At 34.8% G+C, this 12,612-nt stretch overlaps 1 protein-coding gene across 6 annotated transcripts in view; it reads right to left on the reverse strand.

The window, feature by feature from the left end:
- Positions 1–197: 197 nt before the first annotated feature.
- The window catches only part of LOC139121440 (uncharacterized), a 41,108-nt gene continuing 28,693 nt past the window's right edge, over positions 198–12,612 (reverse strand). For 4 of the 6 annotated variants that reach the window (XM_070686597.1, XM_070686348.1, XM_070686510.1 and 1 more), the window contains 4 exons: positions 12,376–12,445; positions 11,765–11,792; positions 9,751–9,789; positions 198–8,023 (listed from right to left, as the gene is read on the reverse strand). In XM_070686597.1, the coding sequence (XP_070542698.1) occupies positions 7,674–8,023; positions 9,751–9,789; positions 11,765–11,792; positions 12,376–12,445 (487 nt within the window). In that variant the 3' untranslated portion in view covers positions 198–7,673. The remainder of the gene's footprint in view (positions 8,024–9,750; positions 9,790–11,764; positions 11,793–12,375; positions 12,446–12,612) is intronic. The other 2 variants (XM_070686758.1, XM_070686676.1) reach the window with 1 other exon arrangement.

Genomic DNA, 12,612 nt, shown 5'->3' on the forward strand with positions numbered 1-12,612 from the left:
TTTCAAGTTGAATGCAAGAAAACAATGCCATAAAGTTTGATCAGGCAGATGCTAATGGTGAATTTCTGATCAGCATTATCCATACAGAAATTAACACACATCATTGGTATGTATCTCTCACCATAGACCCTCGAGAAAAACTGTTTTTCTCGAGAGTCTATGCTCTCACTGAGGAATTCAAAACAAAGCAAGAACATAGAGTTGACCGGGTATACATTTATTGAACTATCTATGACATAATACTCTTGATGAAACGTATACAGCTATTTCTTTAACAATATAGAATAAGTTACTTACCCAAAATAAGAATAACACCATTTGTCTAAATATTCACAGGACAAAAATCATCTTGGAAAAAACAAATATCTGTGCTTATAGTAAAGAAAGAGATAAATATCTGAGGAACTGATGCTAATATGACTTCAGTACTTCAAAAAATTTTCAATACTTTGTCACATACATTTTGTTTGGTAGACTGTACGAATACTGAAATTAATTGTTAAGTACAAAATGGGTGACTGAGAATTTATGAATGAAAATTTTTTTCTGGGCAAAATGGGATATCTTTCATAGTATAATGTATACCAGGCAGTTCATGGCAAGATTTCTGCATAAAGCATGCATCTTGTGACAGATATCCAGTGTCTCAAAAGTTTTTTATGGTAACTTTCTGGTCTACTGTTTATGTGGACTAATTTTGAAGCTGGTGAAGTACATAAGGTTTTCACCATATTATTTTGTGAAGATAAAAAATGATTTTCCTCACACAGAAAGTGGCCATTGTGAATTTCAAATAGTAAATTATAGTTAACTTGTTTCTATAGTAACGGTACTGGCAATCCAAATTTTTCCTCTTGATTTTGAAAAAGATGGTTTAATGTTTTCTTGAGGAATCTTTGAGCAAAAGTTTAGTCTTTCAGTTGTTAGGTGCAAGCTACCATAATTCAACCATGGCAGACACACAATACAGAAATTAAGACTTCTAGACAATTCCGACTTTGAAAGAGATTGCAAAATATCTTTTCCATAGAACTCTATCTGTGACAGAGATCAAAATGTACTATGAAATAGATGACCATAGATTTATTTGTTCATCCAAAAATACTGAGCTCTGCAGTTGTTATGTTGAAGGAAATGTTTGTTTATCACGGTTCAGAACAAGACAACAGCTTTTCAGCTTACAAATGGTAATTGAAATGAGAATATGAGAAGAAATATATTAAGTGTGACCTGTTTACAATGATTTGATTAATTGACTCAAGCCTGGCATTTGTCATTCAATTCTTGTTTTTACAAGTTAACCATTCCAGCCACTTAAGGTAGAATGCACACCAGTGAGATAACAGATCCATCACAGTTTTACAATTTTCTGGTTTGGAATCGTTTTGAAGAGTATGAAGAAGTTTTCAACTGTTTTATTTTTGTGGACAATCAAAATTTCCTCTACAGCAGCCATTTTGAATGTAGAAAGTCAGTAAATCAGTGTTTTCTCTGCATGTTCACTGGAGGGGGCAATTTCTGCCCCATTCATCAAAATTAGGGGGCAGACTTGACATTTTAGGGGGCAGCATTTTTAATGCTTACTAATGATATTAAACAACATATCAATGGCACTGTAGTATCCATGGAGACTGAACTACAACTAGTCCTTGGCTGTTCTTTTTCGATGCGTACACTCCACGTTATGCACGTCACCAAAGTTGAGTGACAGGCGATATATTGTCTTTTCCGAGGCAGTATTCTGGCCAAAAATAACAGGAAATTTACAGCTCACTACACTATTATATGCGCTTGGGTCACCATCATATGGGCGTATTTGCTTTCTCTGTGTTTTGTGCGCGATTTTCGCGCAGTCAGTAACTTTTAAAGGGCAGAAAATGACTCGAAATGCGCAATTTGCGCAATCGCGCAGTCGAGAGAAAACCCTGCAAAATGTTAGGGAATTTGTTTCTTTTGTATCAAAATTAGCATTATGGGGACCAATTCTCATTCTTGATTTCAAAAAAAGTTTAAAGTTTGGAGAGGCACATACTATGATACCTTAAAATGCTCACGTCCAGAACAATATTGACATACTACTCTTGAATGGCAGCTACATTAATTTTCACATTCAGCCTGACCTATGATGATGAATGATAGCTTTGAAAACTGATGACAGCCGTGGTCAATGTGTTCTTTTATCCTAAGACATGAGACAGGAACAAGCCTGGTTTTACATTATGTATTTTCTAAAGGTGTTGCTGACGTAAACCTTCTTGGTCAAAAAAATGATCTGCTTTTGGATTGTACTGGTAGTATCTACATTCAGATAACTAAAATAACATAAACAAAATTTCTAAAATGACGCCAATTAAACATTTGGTCAAGATTCAAAGAATAAAGTATATCCAACATTGTCCAAATTATGTTATGTTTACTAACACAAAGTACTGATAGCCTATTGACAATCATCTTCCACAGAGGTTATAAGATAGAAAAGACATTTTATGAGGTAACAAGAGCAATAGTAAAAAGTACAAAAAAAATACACTGAGTTGAATAGAATGTACAAATGTCAACCTTTCCTGATAATTTTGTCATAAAACTTTTTAATAGAATAAAATTACAAAGACACTGTAGTTCTGTGTTCATAAAGTTTAGCTATCCAAAAATAGTACCTGCTACAAAGTTTTCAAAGTACTTTAACTGTCTGTGCTTTAACAAATATCTTCAAATTACACTACAAGAAAACAACTTCTAGCTTGAATGAGTTGTTCCTCAAAATATCATCTAGACCCTTGTATACAATCTTTATATACAAATAATTCAAGTTTAAGCAGCGTTTATTGTTTGCCAATGACAAACAACAACAAAATCTCAAAGTCTAGTTCATACCACTGTGTAAAGGTTTCATTCAAATCAAGCAATTCTTGCATTTCTAACTCTGTCACACCCTTGCCCTGTGTACTAGGGATCAAAACAATTATCCCAATTTACCAGCTGGGATCAAACCAATCCCTATGTACCAGGATCTAATCCATCACTGTGCAAGTGAAATATTGAAAGCAAACAGATTTTAAACCAAAGTTTCAAGAATGAGAGAGATGTACTATGTTAGTCAATTTTCAGCAACAAGTCATCTTTATCTGAATAAAATCCAATGTAGAGATGGGTCAGTCTTTCATGCAATTATGTTGGAGTCCCCCACCATAGCACGGAAATAAAAACCAAAGCATGACTGCATAAATGACAGACCCAGGGACAGGTAGTCGGACTCAAATTTCTACAATGCATTTCTGATCTACCACTTGTGGGGCTCATTTTAACCCTTTCACCCCCAGTTCCCTGTATACAGGTCCAACTTTACCATAGAAAACAATGTATTTGGGACAAACCATGGTGGTGAAAGGGTTAAAGCTCTTGGAGAAAGAAAAACTTTCACGGTCTTATTTTTTCAAAAATCCAAAATTCAATTTTTCCCCATAGGAATGGGGGCCATTTTGAATTTCAAATATCGCGGAATGTTCGGTAATTTGTTTCACAAGTTCAAAACTTTGCACGGTGACCCCTGATTTGGTGAGAGAATGGTTGAAAGCTTCATTCAGGAAAGTTTGAGCAAAAGTTTAAGTCCTTTCACTTTCAAGGTATAGACTGAGTTCACTACATTTTGATTGCATCTCTAATTGGGTCTTTGTTATTCTGCAATGAATGCACAGTTAATACACATAACATATTTGATGCTGTCATCCCTGAAAAAAACCTATGTATCTGACTAAGCTAACGAAAATACTAGTGTTGTACAACAGTCTTCAATATGAAATTCTGACGAGATTCTACTAATAAACAAAACTTAAGAGGAAATTCCATTCCTATGAAGTTGCAAAAATAATATTTTTTAAATTCACATTTCAAAACATCACTTTGGTCTTATGAAATCAGCTTGCTCTGTAACAATTACGTTCAGCCAAAACACAAATTTTCTCTCTTTGCGCCTTTTATATTGAGTTGAATTTTCCTGAATAAACATTTCCATTTATGTAATATTCCGTGACTTCTAAGAGTACCTGAAGCATGTTTGAGAATTAAATTAATTTTATAATTATCATGAATAATATTAATTACATCTTCATATAATGTTCATCTCTCTGTAAAGGGACAGTAGCTGTAAATTTTGATGACGTTTTCACTACTTTTGTCTTTTTCATCAATTACAAGTTCTTATTCTGTTCCCCAAAGCATGTTGAAACACCACATATTTGGTTGTCGATCAACACAGCGTCTATACATGTAAAATTCACTGTTATCGTTTACACTTCAATTTTAGTCTGGACCAGAACTCTCTTCAAACAATACCAATGCAGTCTGCACATGTACAGGCTGAGTTGACAAGCTTAATAATGTGTATGTCAACATGCTTTGGGGCGTAGAACGAGAAATTACAGTTGACATACAAAATAAAAAAATAGTGAAAAAATGTCATCAAAAATTACGGCCACTGGCTCTGTAAAGCTCCACAATTCACCTGTTTGGTCCTTTCTATCACATCAAAGCTCTTTTCCCATGAGTCACTCAGAAGGAACTAGACCTGACCATTGTAACCTACACATGTTCTGGCAAGTTTGGCCGTGCAAGAACACAATCTAGAATCTACTAGAACTCCTCACTGCATGGTAATTTCAGATGTATATCAGTTATCTGACAATGAAATTGTGATCAAACCTACCTTTAACATTTCTTCAGTTAAAATCATTTCATACCAGTGCAATCATGAAAATTAATACTGTGAAGTATTATTTACAAACCTGCAACTTAATAATTCTGCAAAAGTTTTACAAGCTTTCCTTGCATTCATAGTTAAAATGTCTCCGCACATACTGATATATATGTTCATATATATTCATACACAAGATGGTATTTGAGAGTATACTACAACTGAAATAGCAAAATCATAATAATATAAAAATGTTCAAAGTTACAAGTCTGAAACCATCATTCACCTCTAATGGACTCTCTCACAGCCAACACTATCTCACAGTGATTGCTCTATCAGAATCTTTTATATAGGCACCCTCAATAGTTGGCCAAAGCTTATTCCTAAGGTCTAAGGGCCAATGTCATAAGTTAAATGCTGGGTAAAAAACCTAATTTCTGAAGTTTTCAGCTATAGCCTAGAAATCCTAAAAATTAAATCAACATACATTTATCCAACTGCAGAGTTCTTTTTAAGCCAAATGAAGTAAACAATGCCCCACAATGGCTTCAATTGAATTTGAAAATAACTTTAATAGTCAAACATTTTAATTCTTTTTGAATTTAACAAATATGATGAGAAAAATACCACCAAAATCAGTTTCTAAGGTACTATTTACACCTAATTTTATGTCTCTACACTTGTTCCTATGTTTTTGAAATCGTTTTGTGCATGGAGTACGCAGAGAACCTTGCTGAATCCAGTCAAAAAAACTCACTAACTCGATCACCCTACACAAAAGTGGTACACTGTACTGTCTTCAATTGTTTTCATGCATTTACAGAGGGACAACAAAAGTCACACAGGGAGCAGATGGCAAAGTTGTTTACAAAGAAAAGCTGCTTGTGAGATGTTTCTTGGTGGCTACAAAATACTTTGGAATGATATTCATGTGTGAAAAACACCCGGGAAAAACATCCAGTTAAAGATGCTCAACATGCAAAGAGTATTGTGATGTTGAATTGCTCAAAATTGGCTACTATGCTGTCTCTAGACATTGGCTATTATGCTGTCTCTAGACATTGGCTATTATGCTGTTTTTACAAATTGGCTATTATGCTGTTTTTACACATACATGTGCAGTTCCCTTTTAGTCAGTAAGACTATGAAAGGCACAGAAAACTGTGTTGGATTAGCCCTATATACACTTTTCAATTATCTCTCATCCGCTCTATCAGTTGCGATCAAAATGTATCTTTCTACTTGATTTTTCAGATGTCATTTCCTGTCATAATCTAAATTATTTTGTCAGATAGAAAATGTTTTCAGGTCAAAATCTTCCTACCCCTATTAAAACTAAAGACATTATTTTCTTTATCCAACATTACACTTTGGACATTGCCCTAAATATGAATTGCTTGTTTTGTCATTATGGGGCTGTGACAGAGTCTATATTCTTCTTTTAATCTTCCAAAGCAGTTATATAAACCACAATTCCATGGAGGATCTACTAACTTAATCCCTATCACTTGTCAATATGTGCTTTGATCTTGTTCTTTTCCATAGCACATGGATCTTTTATCTGACAGAGTGTGGACGGACAAATGTCAAGCATTTGAACAATTACATGTACATCATAGACAATATTTCTGTTCCAGAATGGGCATTAATTCTAGGATAAATACTTGATACTGTCTACTGGTAGTACTACTGCTTTTGATGTACTTTGTACAAACATACTAAAAGTCTTCATATCACGTACAGCTAACTGTTGCTTTCATAAAAAATATACCATATCGAACACAAAAAGTGAGCAAATATAAAACATGCTTGCCAAAATAAGCACAAAAAACTCAATTTTACGAGACCTTATAGGCAAATACTTTCCCAAGAGAAAAAGGAGAAATAAATTATGATGGTTAGATTTGCATGACACATCTGTGTATTCTGGTTCTTGTATCAGGCTATCGACAGAATAGTAAATGAGACACTGAAAGTCAGTGTTATCTCCTTTCAGTGTCAGACTTAGCTACCATTTATCATTCCTCAAATAAAACAATGCTATCTTCTGTGACTTATTACCAAAATATCTGTGACCAATGAATCATAAAAAATATTTTGTATTCGGCCCCTGAATTATATTCAGTGTGTACTGTACAAAATTTCTTTTGAGTCTCTCACAATTTTAAAGCAACAACCATATATTTTGATACTACATAATTTAATAGTTTTCTCTGGTGACCTATACTAAAGTATTACTCATTGTTGACAAACAAAGAGGCTAACCCTTTCACCCCATTTCTGAGTGTAGAGGTCCAATTTTACCATAGAAAACAACTGGATTTGACCAAATCATAGAGATGGAAAGATTAAAACCAGACGCTCAGAACTTAGTACCTAAACAATCAGAAAATAACTCAATAAAACAGTTTTGTAGCTACTATATACATTGTTTACTGTACATATATACCGGTAACACAATTCTGAACAGAAATTGACAAAGGTTTGACCAAAGTGTTTTGATTTTTAAAAAAAATGTCAATTTGTGCAACCATTGAAGGCCAATTGGCAGGGAGTCTTAAACAGACTTTACAATGAGCTATGCGGCTCAGCAAACATGTTTAAGTGTCTGAGAGGGGCACAAGAACTGAAAATGTTGAAGTATAATATTTTACAATCAGTAAACAATAACTTTTCAGTGTTTGATTAGCTGGCCAATTATAGAAAATTTGATGGCAGGGCTATGTTTTAACAAATGAAACTAAATGTTGAATTAGTTGTGTTCAAAGGTCCTCATCAAATAGAAAATGACAAATATGGCATGATTAGATCAATACAATTTTTTTGAAAATGTACTCTATTCTGAAACCTCTACAGAAACAGGCAGATTGTATCTAATACTTCTTTCCTCCAAAAATACACATTAAGAACTCTTAGAAAAGATAAATTCACTCTCAAATATTGCATCATTTAGAGTATAATCTAACATGAAACAAACACTTTTTCATTTCCTTGGAAATTGTTCCCTTTTTCTACCGACTTCTACTTCGACTTGCACTACTACGACTGCTGCTTTTGCTGCGACTACTTCTCTTAGGGCTGGCACTATGGTCTCTGATATTCCGCTCACTGCTTTGACTCCGACTACGGCTATCACTATGGCTATAACTTTTCCTCCTGTGGTTGTTGCTGCTCCTTCTGTTATTACGACTGTTGCTGCTGTTGTGTTTGTCATTGCTGTGACGATCCCTGCGATCACGGCTTCGGCTACGACTTCTGCTGTGATGACGACGGGACTTTCTGCTGTAATCCCGATCTCGATCACGACTCCTACTTCGACTTCTGTATGAAGACCTTCAAAACAAAAGGCGTAGACAGTATTTATAATAGCTCTCTTTCAGAGATCATGTCCTAAGGGCTAACACAGGAGGGCAAAGTAACTCGATAGGGCAATAGTAACTCAGGAAGGCAATTAGTCAATAGGAATTGTGAAATCAGATGTGTTTAGCTTTCACCTTACAATTCAAAAATCCCTTTGAAAAAAGTGTCAAAGAGGTAAGCCATTCTTTGTGTTAATTATATATGTACTGGACTTTAGATTCAATATCTTTGATAATTGTGAATGCACACCTTCAAAACCATGACAAGCAATGCTACATTTAAGCTCTAACAATAATAACAGCATGATGAGCAATTCGGAATCAGTAGCATTATTACACAAGTACTGATACTGATGTGTGACTTGATCAAATTTATAGTCATCCAAAACAAACAAATCAACACTGTATCCCAGAATGTTATGTAGTTACATTCTGGATGATTTGAAATGCATTGATATTGGCAATATTGACTTCAGGTCAAGTTTACTGTCACTACTCATAGCATAAGCATATATAATCATAGTCAGTGATGGTGTACAAAGAAGAGCATGTTGGATTGACTGAAGCTGCTTATAATGATGCTTTGGAAGATTGGATTACAGGGCCAGTAGCCCTATCTCTTAATGACATGTTTCACTATGGGTGAACCATGGTAAACTGCAAGTTCCAATTCTACTCCCCAAAGCATTTTGAAACACCTGCTATTTAGCTTGTAAACACAGCATCTACTCAATTTAAAATGCACTGTCTTTGTTTTTGTTTGAATTCTAATCTGAACCAGAATTCACTGATCAACAATAACAATACTGTACAGTCTTCAGAATGAGTTGACAAGCTGTATCAAAACAGGCCTTGGGGATTACTGGTAGAACAGTAAACTGTATTGGTAGTGAAAAAAGTCATCGAAAGCTGCAACTATTGCCCTTTCAAGTTTCAACACAGGACATCAAACTGCACTTTAATCTGTACTTATTGCAGGACATAACTTAAACAATTATCATTAAAAATAATGCACCTGAAGATTGTGCTGTCAAAGTCTGTAAAGTCATGATAGATGAGGTGAGATGTCAGGGCAGAGAAGATGATGGAATGGGTAGGCACCATGATTAGATTTTCTGAAAGTTAATACCTGTTTCATAGAGAAATAATCTTTAAGATACAGTTATTAAATCCTTTGTATAGCATAGAAGAATCTGCTTTTTATAAGGATTGCTCCTTAATTTTCATACTGAATGCTTTGTTTTGCTCGGATGGGGCAAGTATGTATTTTTCATGTGCAGGCATACCGGTACACTTCAGTAAACATGATTTAGATTTTGACAGCAAAATGTTGGAAATGTCAAGTCACCTTGCCAAAAAAGAGATTGGTGTAAGATATGGACTTTGAGCTGATGGCATGGATGCTGTACTGTAATGTCAAACCAATCAGTGTAAGGGTACCATGTCTTGCATGATCGGAAAGATTTCAACTTTCTTTCCCAGCAATGTAGTGCTTATCAAGCTAAGCAGCATACTGCCATGAAATATCATGTACTATTGTGAAGGTGCATGTCATGGAGTGTAAAGAGACTAGAAGGCATTCAGGTTAAACATTTGACCAGCTGTTGATTGTGGAATGACTGCTTTTTTGCCCATTTATTGATGATTTGCTTTCATATTTTATTAAATGAATTTCACCAATAATTAGAGGGATTAGCCCACCTTCTTCCAAATGATCTGCTATCAGGCCTGGAAACAGACCTGTAAAACATCAATTTACAACATTTCAAACCAATCATGGCATACTGTTATCACTATCAAATATTTATGACACATTAACTATTTCATCCTTAAGTTGAGATTTCTGAAAAGTCTAATCAATGACTTGTGTTTGTGTTCAGTCTATCTATATAACCACAAAGTTGTGTATCACTGCACATGGAATGTACCCTGACAATTTTTGCAATAATTCTGAGCTTCCACACAAGGAACTTCCTTTAGCAACAGACAAGATTATTTCAGTATTAAACAAGGTTATTAAAGATTAAGACAACAAGACTCAGTAAAGTATTTTCTTTGAGATATCCCACTTTATATCTGTTACACTTCAAATACACTTTGGTTAAGGACATAATTTACACTGGTATTATCCAACTTTTAGATCCAAAATAGTTATGACGACACTAACTCAACAATTTGACTACTTTATTTTAGTTTGGTGCTCTAGTTTCCCTGCTGTTTCATATTTATATATTGCTCTTTGTGCTTACAGTGTTTTGTGAAGCAGTACAGAGTAAAGTCTACACAGTAAAATGTCAGTTCAGGAATCATGGACAGTGCCTACATCAGTGGCTGGAAATCGTTCATGTTACATCAGAATGTCAAGGAGTTGATTTATCCTAGGTGTAGGTTAAGGTAGACTGAAAGATCCATCGATTGAGGGCGCTCTTTTAGGGGAGTGTAGAGAGTGTCCTCAAGGAACAGATCTTTCAGTCTAAGGTTGAGAAGAATACATTTTTGGTGTTTTTGATTAAACTAGGTAATTTTTTTTCATTTTTATAGAATTCACAGATTTATTCCTATTGATACATTTCTGTTGCTCTATATTTTGTTCAAAGATTTTGCAAGGTTTCTGTAAACCAGGATGCAATCAGTTTTAATGTACCGGGTAATATTGGATTGACTGTTGTTGTAACCATGCATGTCTTATCTTGCTATGTACATTTGCCTTTCAGTAGTTTTCACTCACTCACTTTTTTCTACATTTATTTAGTACTATTTTTAGTACTTTTTTTTTAGTATTTAGTATTTAGTACTATCCACTGATATCATAGACTAGCAGTTCATTCTACAGGTATGTTTGTGTGCATGGTTCTGTGTGTACTGTGGTCCATTCAAATTCAGGGTTTCACATATCATACTACCGGTACAGTAACTTTCACAAACATAAAGTGACTTATGCCTGTTCCTGTTTACAATTTGGCAGAATCACAATTTTGTCATCCATGACACCACAGGGTACATTGCCCCCAACGCAAAACAATTTTCCTATTCAAAATTCATGTTACAACTTGCTGTGGATGTATATCATAAGCAACCAATTCATTTCTACAATCAAAATATATTTGTCTACCGTGTACAACAGAAATATGGTTAACAACTATGTGTATCAAGCTATATACCAGATATACACTCGTCTTTGAACAATTTGTTCTCTCCAGCTCAGTTTACCTGAGAGCTGGAGAGTAATGTTCCATTTTTGGAACTCAACATTTGCTTGGACATTGAATGGCAAACTTCTCCAAAGACCCCAGCATTTTGTTTTTTTCACAATTTCATATGATCCATGCATAAAAGCCAAGTCATACAGCACAATCAAATACTGACTTTTGTTTGAAATAACACATTGATATTAGGAGTGGCACCTCTCAGCTGGTTTTGGGGTTGCAAGAGTTGTAGCTGTGCTAATCTTTATCAAACATTTCATATGAGATATCAGCCTATTAAAGCATGTCATATCAATGGAATCAATTAATCCTGTTGAATGCATGCTGACTTTTTGATTTAGAGAAGATTTTTTAAGGGTATATTACATCCAGGAACAATCATTTTTGTTGCTTAATGGCTTGATAGTAATTTCCTGTACTACTGTATACTGGTATATGATACACCAACACCAGCAGGGCATAGAATGAATTGTCTCATGGCTTACAATTACTCTCATAGGCAGACTCACCGTGGTGCTGGTCCTCTTCCATAACCCACTGTAATCAAATGAAATGGAAAATGAAAATTACATCCACTTTGTATGACAAACAATATGTCAAAAACAGACAGGATTATTCATTGAATTATTCTGTCTGTTTTTCTTAGCAGAAAATTTCATCAAATTAGATAAATTATATTTTTCCGTAATCGACAGAGCTTATCTATCATACCAAATGTAGCAATCACTTTCACTGCTCCATTGCATTAATTAGCACACATTCTTATTCTTGTCTGTAATAATTTTCAGACCATGTTATTATCCAACAGAGATGGAGTGAATGTGTGTGTGTTAGGGTAAGCAAGGAGAGAATTTGACCTGAAAATCAACTTCCTCATGGAATTTCTTTTGAAAAGCAAAGTTTTGTTGAACACTCTTATGTTACTCTGTTATAGTACGTCTGATAGACACTAGTATATGGACTTGTAGTAGCATACCACAGAGACCATAGAGACTGAGTGTGCCTTTGTTGTATTGTACTACATTCAGCTACTACCTTGTACTGATAGAGGGTTTGGTGTACACATGTCAATTGTTTTTAAATACAAGAACAAATCACAGTAGCTAATACATGTACTCACAATAGCGTGAATCATGACAGTTTCTGGCCCAGTGTCCAGTACGATGGCATTTATAGCACTCATCATCAGCCTGATAAAAAAAGATCATAAACTGTCATCAGTAGCTGTAACCAATGTGAATGAAAGATTGGTAAGAGAGCAATGACACTGTACAGTCAATGATATTAAAGGATGCACTTGTCAGCTAGAGTTTACCATGGCTGAATTTCTCATGACTATGTACACACTACATTGCAG

This window comes from Ptychodera flava, chromosome 1 (assembly GCF_041260155.1).
Source record: "Ptychodera flava strain L36383 chromosome 1, AS_Pfla_20210202, whole genome shotgun sequence".
Taxonomy (NCBI): domain Eukaryota; kingdom Metazoa; phylum Hemichordata; class Enteropneusta; family Ptychoderidae; genus Ptychodera; species Ptychodera flava.